This window comes from Pundamilia nyererei, unplaced genomic scaffold (assembly GCF_000239375.1).
Source record: "Pundamilia nyererei isolate P.nyererei 1_Seehausen unplaced genomic scaffold, PunNye1.0 scaffold00016, whole genome shotgun sequence".
NCBI lineage: Eukaryota > Metazoa > Chordata > Actinopteri > Cichliformes > Cichlidae > Pundamilia > Pundamilia nyererei.
The window spans coordinates 960,007-980,234 of NW_005187417.1; the positions used below are offsets into that span (position 1 = coordinate 960,007).

At 40.4% G+C, this 20,228-nt stretch overlaps 1 protein-coding gene across 3 annotated transcripts in view; it reads left to right on the forward strand.

Moving 5' to 3' along the window:
- Positions 1-20,228, forward strand: part of wdr7 (WD repeat domain 7) — a 106,410-nt gene that overhangs the window by 72,018 nt on the left and 14,164 nt on the right. For all 3 annotated transcript variants that reach the window (XM_005725500.1, XM_005725502.1, XM_005725501.1), the window contains 5 exons: positions 3,914-4,100; positions 12,889-13,006; positions 13,119-13,268; positions 13,746-13,828; positions 14,137-14,236. In XM_005725500.1, coding sequence (XP_005725557.1) covers positions 3,914-4,100; positions 12,889-13,006; positions 13,119-13,268; positions 13,746-13,828; positions 14,137-14,236 — 638 coding nt within the window. The remainder of the gene's footprint in view (positions 1-3,913; positions 4,101-12,888; positions 13,007-13,118; positions 13,269-13,745; positions 13,829-14,136; positions 14,237-20,228) is intronic.

The following is a 20,228-nucleotide window of genomic DNA, read 5'->3' on the forward strand; positions in this document are numbered from 1 at the left end:
GATCGGTGTTGTTGGCGTACAGCGCAGTGTGTGATGAATGAGAGCTGTCCGCCTAGAGAGTGGGAGGGTACAGTAGCCTGTAGTATAGATTGATGTTTTCATATGGCGGGGGGGGGGGGGGGGAATCGAGCTTAAGGATGGACGGATGGACCGATGATGGCGGTGGGAAGGGGGAGGAATTATCCTGCTGTTGGGCAGGATAGGAGAAACAAACTGAACATCAGTGTGTTCAAACTCTGGACAATAAAAAGCTCACAGTAAATGTCAAAATGCTCCGAGTCCCCTCTGAGGCCCACTCAAGTCTGATCCGTGGCATTTTCAAACATTCATGAGAGCTGATTGGAAATTGAGTTTTACTTTGTGTTGTAGGACATTTAACAGGGAGAAGCAGGTAACGGAACGTAGAAATGTCTCTGCTGCTGTGAGTGGGATACAAGAAATAGAACAGTTTCTTCATCAACACTTGAGAAACAAACAGAAGGGGATAAAATGTTGGAAACTTTCAAGCTCAAAGTTGTACATTTATGGGGGGAAAAACCCTCAAACACTGAAAAATTTACAAGGAAGAAATTACATTAACAGCAGATAACTTGTGAAAAGTGATGTAGCCACATAGAGAATCAGGAAAGATCTCATCATTTGGTCGTTCGTTTGTTAAAATCCTTTCAGACAATACACAGAAAAAATGGCATAATGCATGCCTGTCGTATCCTGATGATCTGGATCTGCAGGCCAGTTATTACCAGATGTAGACGGGGTGAGACTGACTACAGGGTTATGCAATGTAATGATGGACATTACATTACACTTCTCATGTAGCTGCACAGCGTCTCTACATGAGCTAAAACCTTCATTCTTTCTCTTTTTGTCTTGTTTTTCCTCTCCGTCTATGTCAAGCACTCTGCAGCCAGTCTGATCCAGCTCTCATCCACTAACCAACCCAGCATTGATTTACCTTCACCTCGCATTTAAGCTCAAACAGAGGAAGAGAGGGAGAAGGGGCAGTTAGCAGATGGAGAAAAGAAAGCACAAAGCCTGTTAGCGCTCGTTTCGGCCTGGTAAATTTTAGACGTCACCAATCTGTCACTATATCACACACTGTACTTCTCCCCCTCAGTCTTCCTTCCTTCCTTCTTCCCTCCTTCCTCCTCTTCCTCTAATCATCCTCTGTGTGTTAATGTGACATGTTTACTGCCCTAACTAACAGCTCATTATGGCCGACTGATGCTTTGTCAATAGCAATCAGTTCATTTGGGAGCCCAGTGCTGCCTTTAAACAAAGATGTCCGCTGTGAGAAATGAACCCCGAGTCAAAGCCTTCCTCTCGCTGGGAATGGGGGGAGGGGCTGTAAATTTGAATCTCGATCCAGCCAATTACAGCGCTGACTGTTAACGGCCGTCTTTAATTGTCTTGCGAGGAAATAAAAGTAAAATAATGAGGCTTCGAAGAGCAAATGTAGCTCTGTGGTCAGAGTGGGCTCCCTTAGGGTTTATCATGCTCACACCCCACCCACATTTGCTGCTCAAACTAATGAACTTTGACCTCATGACCTCTAAAGCCTATTTTGCATTAGGTGGAGAGAATCGGTCCCCTGGCTCACTGCTCTGATGGATTCACACTAAGAAAACCACTAAAGTTATAACATTTAGCCTGTTTGAGGACGATTAATGCTCATCTTTGTTTGGAAGCATCCCGAAATCTCCCAGAAACATTTTTAAGGGGCACACTATTGTCTTTCTAACTGTCATTAAAGATTATTTTCTATTTTCACTGATTTTGATTGAAATAAAACTGTCAATATGAGTAGAAAGTTGATACTGAACATTTACACATGAATGTGTTGTTTTTTTTAAAAAGCCAGAAACTCATTTGTAATTGATTTCTGTGCGGCTGTTATTTGTAACGATCACTAAGTGGAGGTCAGAGGTCATGGAGCCCCATATTTCTGCTGATATTTATAGTCCGCAGTTTTTAAGCTTATTGATGCTTTTTATAAAAACATTGATAGATTTGAGTTCACGTCAGTATTTGCTTACCTGCTGGGGGACGAAAGTGCACAAACGTACCTGATCTGCATGCTTCATTGTTTTCACCAAGCGGCAATAAAGGAGATGCTGCAGTTCCTTTGGTGACCACTTGAGGCTCCAAAAGTTAGGCGATCCCCATAGGCTCCAATGTTAAATTGACCACCTTTACAGCAGAAATAAACATATTTACAGCCTCATACAACAAATTGTTTTGTTTCCCCCATCATAAAAATTACACAGAGGGGTGAATCTTTTTTAAAAGGCAACTTTTCTTATTTTCTTGAAGTGCTAAGTTTGTATTATTGCTGGCATGTGCTGCCCAGTTAAATTGACTTCATTTCAATTAGTTAAAGTTACTTAACTAGACCTTTCATATTGTGTTTGGGGTGTTGGTGAATTGTATTGAAAGATTGAAATAGTTACCGTGTCACCTATTGGTCTTTAAACTTGAAGGTTCAAAGCTAGCAGGTTCTCTCTTGTTTGTTTGTTTGTTTTTTTTTTTCCCCCGTAATTTTAATCCAATGTGACAACATTTGGATTTAAAAAGCAAGTCCTAAATTAACAGCTACCACCAACAACATTATCAAAGTGGAGTGTTCCAGTTCAAAGTATAAAATTGAACTTTCCTTTCCAGTAAACAGTAAAGCTGACATTTGCGAGTCTGCGCATGAGTTATTCCAGGTATCATTTAGGTTTTTTATGATTTATTTGATATTCTGGTGTGTTATTACTTTCATCTCACTCCCTCGTTCAAAGACTGTCACTTCTGGCTCCAAAAAACCAATGTGGTTGTGAAGCGAAAATTGGAGCCTTGAAAGTGCAGAGCTCACAAGCCAATATAAACCCTATTGTCTTAACAATACCAGCTAACAACATTAGCCAATGCTGTCACTGTCTGTAGATAGCTGCTATTCTTACACGGTTAACCTCTTGCCATATCGTTCATAGACCCATCCATAGGTTTTTGTGTGTGTAGATGTAAACCAATAAGGAAGGGGGTTTACCATTTAAGGCAGGCTGATGATGAAATGCCAGGAGATCCTGGTGATGCGATTAGCCGAGTGCGTCTGGAGACCGGTGGACCTTTAGAGCCACCACAGGATTATAACTAAAGTAAATCATCTGTTTTATATCGTATGTTTCTTCATTTTATGCCTATTTAGCTTTTGCATTTCAAGTGAAAACACACAAAGGGTCGTATTGATTTCTGTGACTGCAGCAGCGGCAGAAGAGAACAGACAAAAGACAGATTTTCAGCTTCACAGTAGATAAAATGAGAACTTAAATGCATGATACTCAAAAAAGAGGATGAAACAAATGAAACTCTTTTTGGTTGGTGTTATCTTTGGACCTCTGCCTGCAAAGATAGGTGGGTGAGACGAGCTAGGAAAGACAGACAGATGTGAGGTGGGGAGCACAGAGGGTGGTGGAAGGAGAGCGTTATTGAGGGGAGGGGGGGGATTTTTTTCAGGAGTCTTAATGGTCAGTCTGTCCCCACAGAGACTGGCTCAAATGTCAGGTCAGCTATGAAGTGACCTCCATCCCGCTTGCTGTCTTTATCCTCCGAGTGTGTGTCTGTCAGTGTGTGTGTTGGACTATTTTCACCCAAAACCTCACCAAAAATATCAGAACATATTTTGTCTTTATGAGAATGCTTTCCTTTCTTTTCTTTGTTTAAGATTGCGCCTGTGGTGCAGCTTGAGGCTGCTTTTCAGAGCTGATGAGACCATGAAAGATAATATTAATGTCCTTAAGATGACAAAAATTCCAGCATAAGAGGGTCACTGTGTGTATTCTTTAGTATTGTCTGATGCTGAACCCTCACAGGCTGATTTCAAACTCCTGCTGTTTTCTGATAAAACCCTCTGATTCGTTTCTCTCTGCAGGTAAGGCCCTGACCTTCCTGCTGCTGCAGCCCCCCAGCCCCAAGCTGCCTGCCCACAGCACCATCCGACGCACCGCCATCGATCTGATTGGTCGAGGCTTCACCGTGTGGGAGCCGTACATGGATGTGTCGGCGGTGCTCATGGGACTACTGGAGCTGTGCGCTGACGCCGAGAAGCAGCTCGCCAAGTGAGTCACGACGAGCCGCTTAAATAAATGAAGTTGCTGCCTTTTTAAAAAATGTTTCATATCAGACCGAAGATGCTGACAAGATAAATGTAAAACAGTTTTAAGAGTTTCCTGCTCACTTTGCCTTCATCTTCATGAAAATCATCATGAGAGTCTAACTGCATGTATACTAGAGTCCTTAAAAGTGTCATAGTGTTGGTCTGTTGTGTTGGCATGAAGGCATCTTAAAGACACACTACTAAAAGATCAGGAGTCGTTGTTTCATGCAGGCTGCAGTGGTCGTTGGTGTTTTCACCGACTGATTCTCCTGTAAGGGCAGACTGGTTGAAATGGACCCTCACTAACAAATAGTTTCTTTTTTTTTTTACACGCAGTATTTTCACATTCACACCGATTTGACGGTGTTTCACATAATTTGGTAATTTTTTTATTTAAAAAAAAGATTTTGCATCTGGAAATTGAACGCTCTGCATTTGTTTACTTTCTCTCCAGCGACTGAAAACAGACAATTTGTCTGTACTAACTTCCTGTTTGTTAATTTGTTAAATTGTATCCGTCCCTCTCAGATTCCAGAGTATATCCTATAGATACAAACATATGCATCCGCACAAATACAGACACACACACACACACACACACACACAAACGAACATTATATAGCCGACACAGTGAGTTATGGAAGCCCGACTCTAATCTGATTTCAAGACATTATGATGATGTAACGATGTCTGCGTTGGCCTGACACGAAAGTCCTCTGTCTCTGTGCACACATTTGTCTTTTTCTTCATTTTATTTAGCATTTTGTGCCCCACTTAAAGTGGCTCTTAAAAATTTCCATCTAGAAAAGCAAGCAGATTGCCCTGCAGTCTCTAGCTCCAGACAAGATTAACCCATTAGACTTTAATCAGGTGAGAGACAAGATCAGATGTTAACAAAGTACACAATATTAGCGCCAGTGTGTGGATTTCCCAGCTTAGATAATGCCTTTAAATATTTTTGGAGAACTAAGATGAGCAAACGGTAAAGACACTGACACTCCGACTTGCTGAGTTACAAGACTTTGTAAAACCACAGATGTCAGCAGAGCTGGTTTCACATACTCAACCATCAACATTACTGGCAGCAGAGTCGAGGTCAGAGGTCGTGGCTGCCTTCATGCAGTCAAAGTGAGGTTGTGGTTTGAAGCAGCTTCTTACACAAGCGAAGGTCAGGGGTTATGCGGAGAGGCTAATTCAGTGGCTTCTTCTTCATGTATGATACAAAGAGCAGCGCGTGTGCGTCTTCCTCCCTGCTGAAATATAACTGGCCAATATGAGTTGATCCTATTAAGTCTGAAACTCGAGCTGGCCCAGTCTGGTTAAATGAGTATAGATATGTCTGCCTGTGTGTGTGTGTGTGTGTGTCCATCCATCCATCCGTCCGTTCATTTTTGTTACCTCCCTGGGACCTCTCTCAGTATAAACACTGACCTTAGTCCTCATGGGGACCCAAACCAGGTCCTAATGAGGCGAAACATCGTTTCTGGGGTCCCGGTTAGGGTTTGTGTTGGGCTGTTCACAATAAATTGAAGTCAGTGAAGTATTCTAGCAAGGAAAGCTGCAGAGTGGTGTGTCAGGAAGGGAAATGACACAATTCCATTTTAATGGAATACATTTTCGGTCAAATAGAAAGAGAAGATGCCTATAAGATCCACACAAGAATTAATGCAAAAAAATTATTGTTATAAGTTACAGTACAGTGAAAAAACATTGATACAGTAGATAACGTTGAATATGCCAGTAGTGTAAAAAATAGCAGTCAAAAATTTGATTGACTCCAAGCAACTTAATCCTCATAGTACTTCCAATCACACCAGGAGCGTCTCAGAAGCGTCATTTTTATTTTACCCCCTTCCCCCTTGCACAGTCTTTTATTTTGAAAATTTCCTGTGTTTGACGTGCATCTCTTTTCACCTCCTCTGTCATTTTATATTTTTAGTAATTTTATATTTCAAGTAATTGCTGACAAGCTTATGCCCTGGTGAAGTGCTTGTCTATCCCTTCACAATTTAAATATTTACTACTTCTTTTGGAGCATTGGTCAGATTTTAACTGACACACACTGGTCACTTTAGGAGCTCTTTGCGCAAAGTGCGATCAAGATCAAGGTCATATTTGACTTTTTTGGGTAATAACCTGGAAATTGTGAGGGATTATGTGCTGAGTGAGCTACGACCTCACTGATGTCGTTTTATCTTTTGTTCTTTTAATAACAATCTTCATGAACCTTTAAAACATATGATGCAACACAAGACAACAATAAAAAATGTATTTAAAAAAACAGGCAGACATAATTGTTATAATCTTGTCTTTAAAAAAAAATATATATATATATATTTTTTTTTTTACAGAACCCCAAGTTTTACACATTTATTCCACCTTAAATCACATGTTTCTGCGAATATAATTACATCACATGGAGATGATGTCCAGTCAAAATGCATAATTTAATAACACAGTTGATGGGTAAGTAATCCCTCTAACGTGTATATGGATGTGTATAATATGCCAGTAAATAAATTCAGATTAATAAAAGGCAAATGTTAAATAAATTAATAAGAAATGAAAAATAAAGTTAACGGTAACAGTCAGAAAAAATACTAAACTGGAAACTGAAAATAAATTTAAATAAAGGATTTTTGAATATTCAGTTTGAGAAAGATTATCTCAAGTCTCCTTATAGTAACAGCTGTCCCAATAATTCTTTGATAACCTTTTCAACATAGGCAAAAATTTGTCTATATTATCTATCAACCTCTGGAATCACATTTGAGACTAAACTAAGGTATAGCAAAAATAAGCAGTAGCACTAATGAGAGCTTCAATTAAGCTATTATCATGTGGTGTGTGTTCAAGAGTCACATTATAGGAGAAGTGTTGCAGTATCAAATGTTCTTTTTTAGATACTTTAGTTTAGGGTCCCCAGCGACTTAGTGGTGAGCTTAAGTAAATATTAAAACTTAAAATACGCACGCGCACACACACACACACACACACACACGGAGTTCATGACCATGCATAATTAATAATGTGAAGTCTGCAGGTGTGTGGTGTTGCCTCCTGGTGTTGTTGAAGTAAACAGCACGAGGGCTGATCAATGAGATGCACAGTAATCACATCAGTACATTATAATACATACGGAGAGGATGCACGAACACACACACACAGTCAGTATTCAGTATTCCTTCACTTGGGCAATTTTCTTTTCTGTGGACAGAGAAACAAGGAGTTGAATGCATTACTGGCTAAAAGAGAGCACACACGCTCACTCTTTCTTTCTCCGCTCTCTCTCTGAGGATGTATTTCCATGCAGCTGACTTGCAGTGAGGCTTTTTGTCCCTGATCCACCCAACCAGTTGTCAATACACTCCTCGCAGAGCTGTGTGTGTATGTGGGATAATCCCTTTTCAATAGGTAGAGATTTGAAAAAGCTCCCGGTGTGGAAGACTTGCACTTTATATTTTCAGACACACAAGCCCAAAAAAAAAAGAAAAGAAAGGGAAAGAAACTGCTTCAGCAGTCTCCACACAGTTTTCAAGGAATCCATTCTAAGAGGTAAAAGCTGCTTTCAGCAGACGCACACCTTTATACGCTCTGCCTGTCTGCTTACTGTCTGAATAAACACCTGAGTTACTTTTATGTGAAGGTCATCGGTGCGTCCTGACCCTACCAGAGTTATTATAGTTACTACTAACTAAAGCTAAGTGTGAAGACATATTTTACTTAACTTAAATAAAAAGTGTAGTAATAATAATAATGATAACTAGACTATAAAAAATTACTGATAAAAATACACAGAAAATATTCAGGGTCATTTCATGAAAAATCAATCTGCGCCTTCCACCTGACCCATATAGAATTGGCATTTTTTCTCTCTCGTTTATTTATGTATTTATTCTGTGTGTTTACCTCTGTGCATCTAACCAGAAAGTTCCACTGTGGTCGAATCTATTTCACAAGGGAGACCTGGCCAAGGTAGCAGCCACACAAACTCTTAATATATTAAAAATACGACACAAAGTACAAGACATACAACATGGTATAAAACACTAGTGCCATCTCCAGGAAACGCTAACACATTCCTTATTCCGTATAATTTCATATCCAACGAATGTGGTGAAGCTACTAGAGTAGCTTTGCATGATTAATGGGTCGTAATAATCCATATTCCCTTTAGACTCACTGGCCACCACTTCATTAGGCACACCTTCCCAGTACCAGGTTGGACCCTGCTGCTTTAATTCTTTGTGACAATGATTTAGCAAGGTGCTGGAAACATTCCTCACAGACTTTGCTAAATGTTGACATGACAGTATCACATTGAACTCATTGTCATGTTCAATAAACCCGAATATTTCAGCTTTGTGTCACTGCGCTGAAAGCAGAAGATGGATACAGTGTGGTTATAAAGGGGTGGACAGGATGAGTGACAATGCACAGGCAGAATAAAGCAGGATGGATCAATGCTTTCTTGTAGTTTACACCAAAGCCTGACCATCCAAATGTTGCGGCAGAAACTGAAACTTGTCAGGCCACTCAACGTTTTTCTAATTTTCTGTTGTCCTGTGTTGGCGAGCCTATGCAAACTGTAGCCTCAGTTTCCTGTTCTTAGCTGGCATGAGGGGCACTCCGTGTGGTCTTCTGCTGTTGTCTTCTTCTTTAAGGTTCAGTGTTTTCTGCATATCTTTTTTTCTAATGAGTGCTTATTTGGTAACTACTCTCTGAGAGACAGAGAGAGAGTGTGTTTTACCCAGGTGGTCAGTCATAGCTAGCCTACAAAATCATAAAGAATTCAGTGGTAACCAATTAATGTAATGAAACAAAGAGAAGCATGGCTGACTGGAAATGGAGTAGGTTGTGTGCATACAATCACAGGCTGAGTAGTTTTTATTCCTTAAGTCAAAGCCACTTTTACTTTGAGATTTATACCATGATCAGCAATATGTACATTAAAGAGGAAAGCTTGGCATCTTTCCATACCCCCAAATAGTTTTATGCTAAAATTGTGTGGGATTGTTACAAACAAGATTTGACTGCAAGCTTTTTCTGCAGTATCTATTCTTGTGGCCCATGCACTATTGTATGGGTATCCCGATTAAAGCTTTTTCCACAGTGATTGTTGGATCTTTAAATTCTGTTCTCATTTGCACTATCTATAAGATCACTCTGAATTTAAGCCCGCTTTCGTACTGCATATCTACAGAGATATCACATTTATATAGAAAGTTTTCTAAAACGTTGAGGGTGTTTGAATCTCCTCCCGGTCTCCATCCAATCAGAGACCACCATAGGGATAAATGCATGTTTTCAATGTGTTTGTCTTGCAGGGATAAATACATCTTTTTACACTGTATTTGTCTGTCTACAAGTTTTGAACGATTGCGTTTCTCATGCAGGGGTAAATGAATGCTTTGGCGATCTGTGTGTCATGCAGAGATAAGTACATGTTGTTGTCACCATAGATGTCCACTCATGAACCCTAAAGGGAAAAACAAAAATCTGGAAACTGCAGGTCACCATTACTGATCAGTTTTGATCTGTGGGTGTGTTTGTGCAAATTCCACCCAGACCTGAGATAAGGCTGTCAGAAACTCAGGAATATCATAAATATTGTTCCAAAATGTCAAAAAAGAAATGAAAAAATTATAATTAACCACTGAAAAAGCCAGTGTCTGCTGTAAAGATTGCATCAAAAGGTTGCCCTACTCTCCACCTCTCCACCATGCTCTCTGCAGTCTGTGGGTACATTTACAGTCAGTAAACCACGCCTTTAAGCAGCTGAGAAAACCAGTTAGTCAGTCCATTTAGACCAACACAGTGATGCGTGACCAGCCCATGTCAGAGTTTATGTGAACGGGTCAGCACACGCCAGCTAACCCTCCACAGATTGGACACCGCCAAGCTTTTAAGCATCCATCTCTTATTTATTTATTTTTTTGGTCTAAAAATCTTTAAATCTATAAAAACTGTTACCTTTAGTTTAAGCTGTTTAAAAAAAAAAAAGAAAAAAAAAGAGGTTTAATAAATTGAACTTTAGTTCTTTCCATTTAATTGAATTGTTTGCTGCCATTTATTCATTTTATCAATATTTTTTGGTTCTTGATGTTTATGAAAAGCTATGAATGATGACCAAAACATAACTTAAAACACTCCTTGTAGAACAGAAGAGACAGAGTGTGGACATGGCAAATGGACTGGTTCTTATATAGGGCTTTTTTGCTCTGCCTTCTCTACCTTTACACAACGTGCCTGATTCAACCGTTCACATACCCATTCTTACAAGCACTTTTTTTCTATGTTTTGTCTACGTAAATGCTTTCTAGCATTCTGTCTAACAGCTTGGAGTTAGTATGTTGCCCAAGGATATTTGGCATGCAGACTGGAGCTGCCAGCAGATTAGTAGATGACCTGCTCTACATCCTGAGCTGATCAACATATTCACACAAATTCCCTGCAGCATACTTACTCAGTTATTACGGTAAACAAAGTAAACAAATCACTACCCCGGGATCTTATAGTGTCTTGAATCTGCATTCGTTTTAACTGTTGCCAAGGGGTGACACAAAAAGACTTCTGGTCTGGTACAAATCTGTTAAAATTACTCTCTGCCCAAACCTCTGTAAAATGTTTCCCACCTAATTTATGGGCTCAGTCGGTCAATTTTAGGTGATATTAAATAAAAAATATGAAATTCATTTTGTAACTGTCACTATACAGGAAATGCTTAGCCAATCAGCTTGAAGCCCACGCATCACTCCTCGAACCTGGTTTAAAAACAGCAAGATGGCAAGAATGAAAACACTGGTGGCTACATCCATCTTTTGTACTGTCTATAGCGAGTCCTGTGGTCGGACCAAATGACTCTGGGAACTTCCACATGTTCAGCCCTACTTGTTAAGAACTGCAGAACGTTTAGAATCAATGCAAGGAGGGTTGCTCCTGAAAATTTAAAGGAATCATTTTGAATATGGCTGGGTGGTTGTTAATAAATCTGGACAGTTGAAAGTTAAACTCCAGTCACCCAACCCCAGTAAAAAGTAGGGTCATCAGTCTACATAGAAAAGGTCAAATGTGCATTAACTAGAGGCACATCTTACAATTCAGAAATGATCCAGTAAATCAGTCTGTAAACAGTCCAGTTACCCCATCTGCAACTCAGTGAGAAAGCCAATCAGTAAGCCAGTGAGTCCCTGGAAGTCACTCAGCCATATACACACAGCGCTGGCTTCTTGCAGCGTGGATTCTGGTCATGTGACTGGAGTTATTCACTCCTCCCTCGCACACAAAAATCAATACTTCCAGTCCTCGCTCTGTGTGTGTGACTTGGTATCGACTGGATAATGTCAGCGTGATATTGGCTGTGAATGCAGCCATGTTGCCAGCTTCTCTCTCTCTCTCACACACAGTAAGCCCTGAGTGTGTGTTTCATGTCAGCACTGAAAGTTCATCACAGTCGAATCCTTTCTATCTGGACTCATTAATCCATTTCAGTACAACCACTTTAATGCTGAATTTTTGTTTTTATTTCATGGACAGTTGCTGGCTGCTAGTTTGGATGATGAAACACTCTTAAAATAGACCCATTTTAATATTTAATTTTATTTATTAATATTTTCTTGGGTTTAGTTTTGTTTCATGACTCTGTGTGTCTCTCTCTGTCTCCTGTGACTCTAATGGTAACCCAGATTATTTCATTACATGTGCTAAACGCTGGTTATTAACCCCAGCCGGTCTCGGCACAATTGGCCCTTTGCTGCCTTATATCAACACTGTGACTGTTTCCAATTACAGCCACCTCTCTGAATGAAATTAAACATTTCAATATTGCTGATATATTGCCGATATATTACCGGTATTAATTACGAGATCTGCGGCTGTGATGTGTAATCAGAGGAGATGAATCGTGCAACTCGCCCAGCCGTCCACCCATGTCTCTCGCTCTCGCTCTCTCCCTCTCCCTCTCCCTCCCTCCCTCCCTCCCTCCATTTGTTAACAAGGTGGCCTCACTCGCCCTCGTAGTCTTTTTTTCTCTTACAATCATACACATACACTCTCTGAGGGGTGTGTGTGTGTGTGTGTGTGTGTGTGTGTGTGTGTGTGTGTGTGTGTGTGTGTGTGTGTGTGTGTAATTCCTGTTGCATTGTGGGAGTCCATTATGCTGTCGCCTGGTGAATGGCTCCCATTGACTTGGCCTTGACATTATAAGCTGCTGGCTAATCTCTTCACTCCATATATTTGTAAAACTCAATCTCGCCGTTGCTTTTCTCAGATTTGTCTTGTTTTCTTCCACTCGCCTAAAGTGGCTGATTGAAATGTCTAAGTCCCCCTTTAGATTTGTAAAATCTCTAAGAGATAAGCCTTGCATGGTTTTCTTATTGTCAACAAATCCCAGCAAAACCACATAAAACAATAATGAGTATGTCCTGGGTTTAAATTTGGTGCTATGGCTTTTTTTAAGGCCTCATAACTTCATAATCACCAAAGATGGAAGATTCAATTTTCAGTGCTGGGAAACACACTTTGGCTCTGTTTAAAAACTGAAACCAAATCAATTTTACATTCATTCAAAGTGTCACAATTTACAAGCAAAAAAATTGCCTTCCATAGCCATCTTTTCAGCATCAATGTACTGCGATATGTTGTAGTATCAACAGCAAAAATCCCCTAATCTATTGTCTATGAAGAATAAGAGGAACATAAACAGTAATTTCAAACATCTGAATGATACATTTTACTCCCTCGTTCTACAGTGTCACCATGGGTTTGCCCCTCAACCCTCCAGCAGATTCGGCCCGTTCAGCCCGTCACGCCCTCTCTCTTATTGCCACCGCCCGGCCGCCTGCCTTCATCACCACCATTGCAAAAGAGGTGTGTTTTCAGACTTCTTTACCAGCTGCTGAAACCAAAGCCATCTTATTAGGTACTCACCAACTGTTTTCCCTCTCCAGCTCTTATAAATATAAGTGTTGTATCTTTTCAGGTTCATCGGCACAACGCTGCTCAGGCGAACTCTCAGTCACAGCAGAACATTCACACGACCACTCTGGCCAGAGCCAAAACAGAGATCCTGCGAGTGATCGACATCCTGATTGAGAAGATGCCTGGAGACGTCGTGGATCTTCTGGTTGAAGTAATTCGAACTATATTTGAGATCGATGAAAGATAACATTCTCAAAAATCCCAGCCAAGGACACAAGCATAATATAATTCAATTAAGTATTTGACTTTACCAAAAATAAAAAAGGAGCTCTTTTTACCCTTAGACAACTATTGTTATTAATGACGCCAGTGAAAGCTAGCATCATCCAAAACAGAAAAGACCTGAAAGTGCTGAATCAGAAGCTGCTGGCTAGTCAACCCCATGACTCAGGGTTGGATTTTTAACTTGTATGTCTGATCTTACTGTAAAGCACTTTGTGATTTTTATCTGTGAAATGTGCTATATAAATAAATTTTACTTACTTACTTACTTATTTATAAACCAAACTAAAGGAGAGTCAGAGAAGATGATCTGTTCAGACCCTGGCAATAAAAAGTGTTTAATACATGGAAACAAGCTACATAGGTTAACTTCAACTACAATAAAAACTGTTCTCCTGATCCTTAGGTGATGGATATCATCATGTACTGTATTGAAGGTTCTCTGGTGAAGAAGAAAGGACTGCAGGAATGTTTCCCTGCTATTTGCAAGTAAGTTTGTCATCAGGTTCAACCCCAAGTAATATCTTCAAACTGGGAGGGGCTGGGAAAGGCGAGCTGGGCCCTGACTGCTGTGTCTGTGACCGTTTACATTACATTAAGGTGTGTCAGTCTCAGTGTGCTATTAGTGTTTCCGTTTGTTTGTTTACATAAAAATTAACCTTGAGGCGGGCGTGGGGGTGAGCCCCCAGAATTGGACAAGAGGAAGAAAATGGATGAATGAAATCTTCCTTCATCGCTAAACATCTTCCCTTATACAGTGTTAAATGTTCATGTGTGTTTGCTGTCCACCTTTTTAGGTTCTACATGGTTGGTTACTGCGACCGCAGTCACCGCATCGCTGTCGGAGCTCGCCAAGGTTCAGTGGCCCTCTACGATGTCCGTACAGGGAAATGTCAGGTACATCGAAAAACTTAAACTGATCAGCTCAACAGCTGTTTGATTACACCAGATGAAGTTGGTTTTTACTCTGGACCCCAGCTTTACACATCCTTTCTTCCACCGCCTCCTTCACACAGATCATCTTCTTTTTCATTCATTTTCCCACTCTCATCCATCCATCCATCCATCCATCCCACTTTGTATTAATCCACCCCTGCATGTAGCCTTCACGGCCCAAGGCGTTCAACAGATTTCCAACCATAATTATGACTGCACGTGGAAAACCAGCTGTCTCCACAGATAGGTCTTTAGTACAGAGTGCAGGAGGCAAAGAGAGATTTCATCAATGATTAGAAAACCAAAAGGTTAATGTCTGGTATACAAAGTCCTTGAAGCAGGGGAAGGTGAGAAGGTAACCAAAACTCAGATATATTAACTAAACTCTAAGACATCTCAAAACTTAAGCACCATCATGTTTTCATCCTTTTATAATTAGAAAACACATGTGAGCAGGTAAACTGAGTGTTCAGTTTTTGTCTTTGGCTTTTGCACGCACTGATGTCATTATTTGAACATATTTAATCCATCTGAAACAGCAGATATGACAGAAAATTAAGCATAATAGATGCCTTTAATCTCTGTTTGCTCATTATGTTGGAAAGTTTCCATCTGTTTGCAAACAGGATGCTTTAGCTCAAACTGGAGGAAATGAGGAGCAGCAGAAACAGTAGGTTTAAATGAGAGAGGAGGAGAGGAGTTTCATTTTTTCACCCCTCAGTAATTGATTAATGATGAAGCAATGACTCTCTTAATCATGTTTGTGTCTCGCGCGTGTGTGTGAGCTGCTGGTCTCCATGTTTGTGTGTATTTCTTGTATGAGCGGGTGTGTGTTGATAATTTGCTGTGTATTGATTTGCAGTAACCTGAGCAGTCTACTCTGGTGGAGGGGGTCATTTATATCTGATAACAGCACGGGCCTTTTCACCCAACATCTCGTTTGAGTGTGTGTGAGTGTGTGTGTGTGTGTGTGTGTGTGAGTGTGTGTGAGTGTGTGTGTGTGAGAGAGAGAGAGTGAGACAGGAGGCACTTTGTGTGTTATTTGCAGTAATTAACTTTTAATAGATAATGGCTTTGTAGGAAGTGTGTCTCTCTCTGCTGGAACCATTGCAGGTGTTTTATTTCAGGTGCAACATAAAGCTATTATCTTTATTAACACACTTACAGAAATGGGTAATTAATTCAGCCAGAAAAGAAGAATGTTTAAAGCTCACTATTTCTTAAATGGTCTTCCCACAGCTGTAATTAAAACCTGTACAGCAAGGCTTCTAGCTGCAGCAATGTTCCAGGCACCTAATATTAGTCGATTAAACAGTAGAGGAGTCTAAAAGTGAGCAAACACTAAGAAAACGGTTAAAATTAAGTGCAGGCTAATGGATGAGGTTAAAAACTGGCCAGACAAATACTTTTGCTGTATTTAGGAGTCTTTTAAAAACCAGAATTAGCGTTTATAAATAACCAGCTCTTGAGTGTAACCAGTGATTTGCACTTTGTTGTAAACCCTCTTTATTTACATACTTGAGAACTTCCCATGATTCAGTAGCTTGGGAAGCCACCTTCTCTCTATGACTTCAGTCTCTCACATCATGGGGGAAGGATTTTGACCAACTTATCTTTACAACATTGCTTCAGTGCATTTAGGTTTGCAGGCATTGGTTTATGCACAATCCTAAGTAGAATATTTTGGTCTGTGGGGGAGTTCATGGATGACTCAATGACCGTAAGGTTACCCTTGTCCTGTAGCTGCAAAGCAAGCCCAAATCAGCACCCCTCCACCACCACCACGGATGGCTATAGCTCAGGCAGTAGAGCAGGTCATCTACTGATCGGAAGGTTGGTGGTTTGATTCCTTGCTTCCCCTAGTCTGCATGCTAAATATCCTTGGGCAAGATATTAACCCCAAATTGCTCTCTGATGTATCCATCGGAGTATGAATATTTATAGTTCACCAAAACCCAAATGACCATAAATTTAAAAAAGCCTTTTATTAATTTTCTTAGTTAGAAAGCACTAAGAAAATGTTCTTGTGCGAATGGGTGTGAATGTGTGAATGCACATTGCTTTGAGTGCTCAGAAGAGTAGAAAAGCGCTATATAAGAACCAGTCCATTTACCACCACCACCGCTGATACGTTGTTTGGTTTTCTCCAAACGTGGTGGTGCTGCGCATTATGCTTGAACATGGTAAATGGCCTGTATTTGTATAGCGCTTTTACTTAGTCCCTAAGGACCCCAAAGCGCTTTACACATTCAGTCATCCACCCATTCACACACTGGCGATGCCAAGCTACCAGTCAGGCGCACTGACAGAGGCGAGGCTGCCGGACACTGGCGCCACCGGGCCCTCTGACCACCACCAGTAGGCAACGGCTGAAGTGTCTTGCCCAAGGACACAACGACCGAGACTGTTGGAGCCGGGGCTCGAACTGGCAACCTTCCGATTACAAGACGAACTGCCACGATCGCCCCTCTTCTTCAACATCACCACTTTGGTTTCGTCTGTCTAAGGGACATTGTTCCAGAAGTCATGTGGTTTGTTCAGATGCAAGTACAACAATGATTTTTTTGAGGAAAAAAAGAATTTAATTTGCAGTGCAGCGTGTCACTTACATCACCGAGCAGAGAAACCCTCTTTCACTTCTGAGGAAAAATATTTTTTTGTTGCAACTCTTTGACTGCAGAATAATACAAAACCGAAGTTTTCTGAACTACACTTTAGATTGTTTCACCAGACTCAGTTTAGAAAATCATGCACTCATAATAGTCAGCTTGCCAATGTCCATCCATCCATTCTCGTCCTCTTATCCTTATCAGGGTTGCAGGGGGGCTGTTCCAAGTCACACCAGTAAATTGTTGTGTACTCAAAAGGGGAATTCGGAAACGGTGTGTTGCATCACCTCTAAGAATGTCAGCTGTCAGTTTGTGTTCATGACAACTTAAAATAATCATCACAATAGGGGCCAGCTTTGTCCTCCATGGGGCTAAATCTTTTTTTTTTTTTTTTTATTTAACGCAGCAGCAGAAAGTTGTCAGATCTCTTTAGAGACTTCTGAATAAACGGCATCTCCTTGGAAAAATGGGAACATCTCGATTTCCAAGAATTTCAGAGGAGCTAAATTGTTTGACTTGTTTTAGTGTATTTAAAACAAAGTGAGAAGGAGGAGAGAAAGGAGAGACGACCTCTTTGAAATAGTGGAGGAGGCGAGAAATGGGGACCAGAAGAAAAGCAAAGACGGAGAGTAGAAGGAGATGAGAGGCAGTTTTTGTTCATAATCAATCTTTGCATGTGTGTGTGTGCAAGCGGGTGTGTGTGTGTGTGTGTCCAACCGTAGCTAGCTAGTCCCCGCATGACCATCTGCCACGGCTTTGATCAGCCTCCGTGAACAGCCCTTTGTCAGCAGCGTGTGTGTGTGTGTGTCTCCAGCTGCTTGCTTCTTTAACAGACTCTACTCAGTCTACTAATTGAACACAAAGAAACAATCTGAGTGATTTCGTACCTCTTTTTGCATCTGTTTCTCTCTAACAGCTGAAACCTGCAGCTGAAGGTGGCAGCGTAGCCAAAATTAACCTGAAGAATCGTCTCCCGCAATGCATGACATGATGAATTAATGTAAACTGTGTCCCTATTCTGGTGGTAATTGGGCTACTGTGATACCTACACCACGTTCAGCTGCTATTTGCTGTGTAAAACACTCTATGAGGAATATGTTTTTAACTGCAGATGTTCCTGGAAACTAAATGCTAAAGTTATAAATGAGGGGAAAAATGAGTCTAAAAGTAAGAAGACGTACTCTGGTCATATAAATAGTGTCTGTGTATTTAAGTGCTATTTGAAAGTATTAATCTAGTTCTTTGATAACCATATTGCATTTTAAATGGACGATGATTTGGGTAGAAGCCTCAGTTAGATGTCAGTTTAATCCCACAGCCAATAAACAGCCACTCCTCTTATAATTCAAAGTACTGTTTCTACCTTTAAATTGTTACGATGTTCAAGTTTAGTTAAAAATTTGAAAGATTTTAATTTCTGGTGTCAACTAGCGAGAGCAGTAACAGCTTCTAGTCCACCAGTCACACGCACCCTTGTTTTTCTAGCTGTACTTATTGTTGACAGGAGGAAGTTGGTTTTATTCCTGTAGCTGTCTTGGTCCTGGGTTGTTTTTTTGTGTTGAGTTTTTTGTCCACACATAACAACTTCTCACTATTATAATTCCCATCTGATGATAACATACGGGGTACTGCCCGTCCAAAACGCCCCAAAGAGCCCTCTCCTATTGGTTAACGTAATAGTTGTTCAGCAAGGGGGCGGGATTTACAAGCTGTCAGTCTTCGTCAGAGAAGATGGAATAATAAAATGGGGTGAAGCACCCATGTGATGCACACGCGCACATACACACACAGACACACAGAGCGGAGCCCCAGGCGTCAGGTGTATTGGAGTACAGAGTGCTGTAAATGGTTTCAGTGTGCTTCACTGCGCTCTGATAGGTTGATTGATTTGGTAGGCAGTCCACTGTGAGACACACACACACACACACACACACACACACACACACACACACACACACACACACACACACACACAGATCATAATATATATGGAAGCATCAATGTTTAATCCATGTTATACAGTTTGTTTTCTACATAATTTTTTATTTCACCTTCTCTGCGTGAGGATCTGAGGAAGACAAAATAATATTTAAATGAAGTGATTAAAACTAACAGTGACTGTGAACCAAAGCGTGATGATCGCTGCTATGAGCAAGAAGGAAGGATATCAGGCAGAGGAGCTAGTTCATGCATCCACAGTGAGGAAAAACAAAGATACCTCCTCAGTTTCTGACTTTTAGAGGGCATCTGAACAAAATGGCAGCTGCACATCAAATGAAACTGTCCCCACATAGCAATGTCAGAATCCTCTGTTTATTGTCAGGAACTCAAAAATTGTCTAAAAAGAAAAAACAAGAAAAACACCTGAATATAAGTAACTAGCTCTCATGTGTGTCTAAACCTAAATTTGTTCTGTTTTCTAAGCACAAGAGCTGGGAGACTGTGTAGTTGACTGATTAAGCCGATGGAGAAGAGCCCAAAACTCCAGTTCCTCTAATGCCCACCTGAAGCTCCAGACTTTAATTTTGAAATGTCCAACTTTACAGCAGAAATTAACAAAAAACTGCACGAGGGGTAGAATTTGTCTGCTAGACTTTACATCTGCAAATTTGAATCACTGAATTAGATATTTTGGAGCATTTTACCATTCTACTACATTCCCAGGTCTCGTTTTCATTGTGTGTTCTCCCATTACCTCACATTATCAGCTAGGGCTGTGCGATATGATCAAAATCTCATATCCCGATATAAGACATTTATCGTCCCGACAACAATATATATCACGAAACTTTTACATTTTCTGTACATTCTGTGAATCTCAGGCAATCATCTCGACTCATCTTCACTGGCCATGCTGGTATTCTCTGTGCCTGCATCCACGTGGTGACTGTAAGCACCATTTATAGTTCATGTTATTATTTGAGGTAATTTGTTTGATGCATATTCTGAAATTTGAGAATAATGTATTTTGTTATCATTTCAGTTTATTTTGAAAAACCTTAACAGGATCTTTAGCTTTATAGTAAAAGGTTTATGTGGAAAATAAACAAGCGGACGTGGAGCCGCACGCTGGATTTATCGTCGTTGTTGCTAACGACAACGCATAAAAACAGTCGGTAGTCCGTCTGTAGTGTGAGAGAACTTTAAGAAATTAATATAATCACTACAGTGACCATCAAAATGATGAAAATATTGCCATTAACAGTTTATTTTGCAACACCACGAAACAAATGTGCGTAATATGAAACGATAGATGCTGTCACATCATCTGATATATAGATATATATAGATATATAGATATATATATATATAGATATATATAGATATATAGATATATATATATA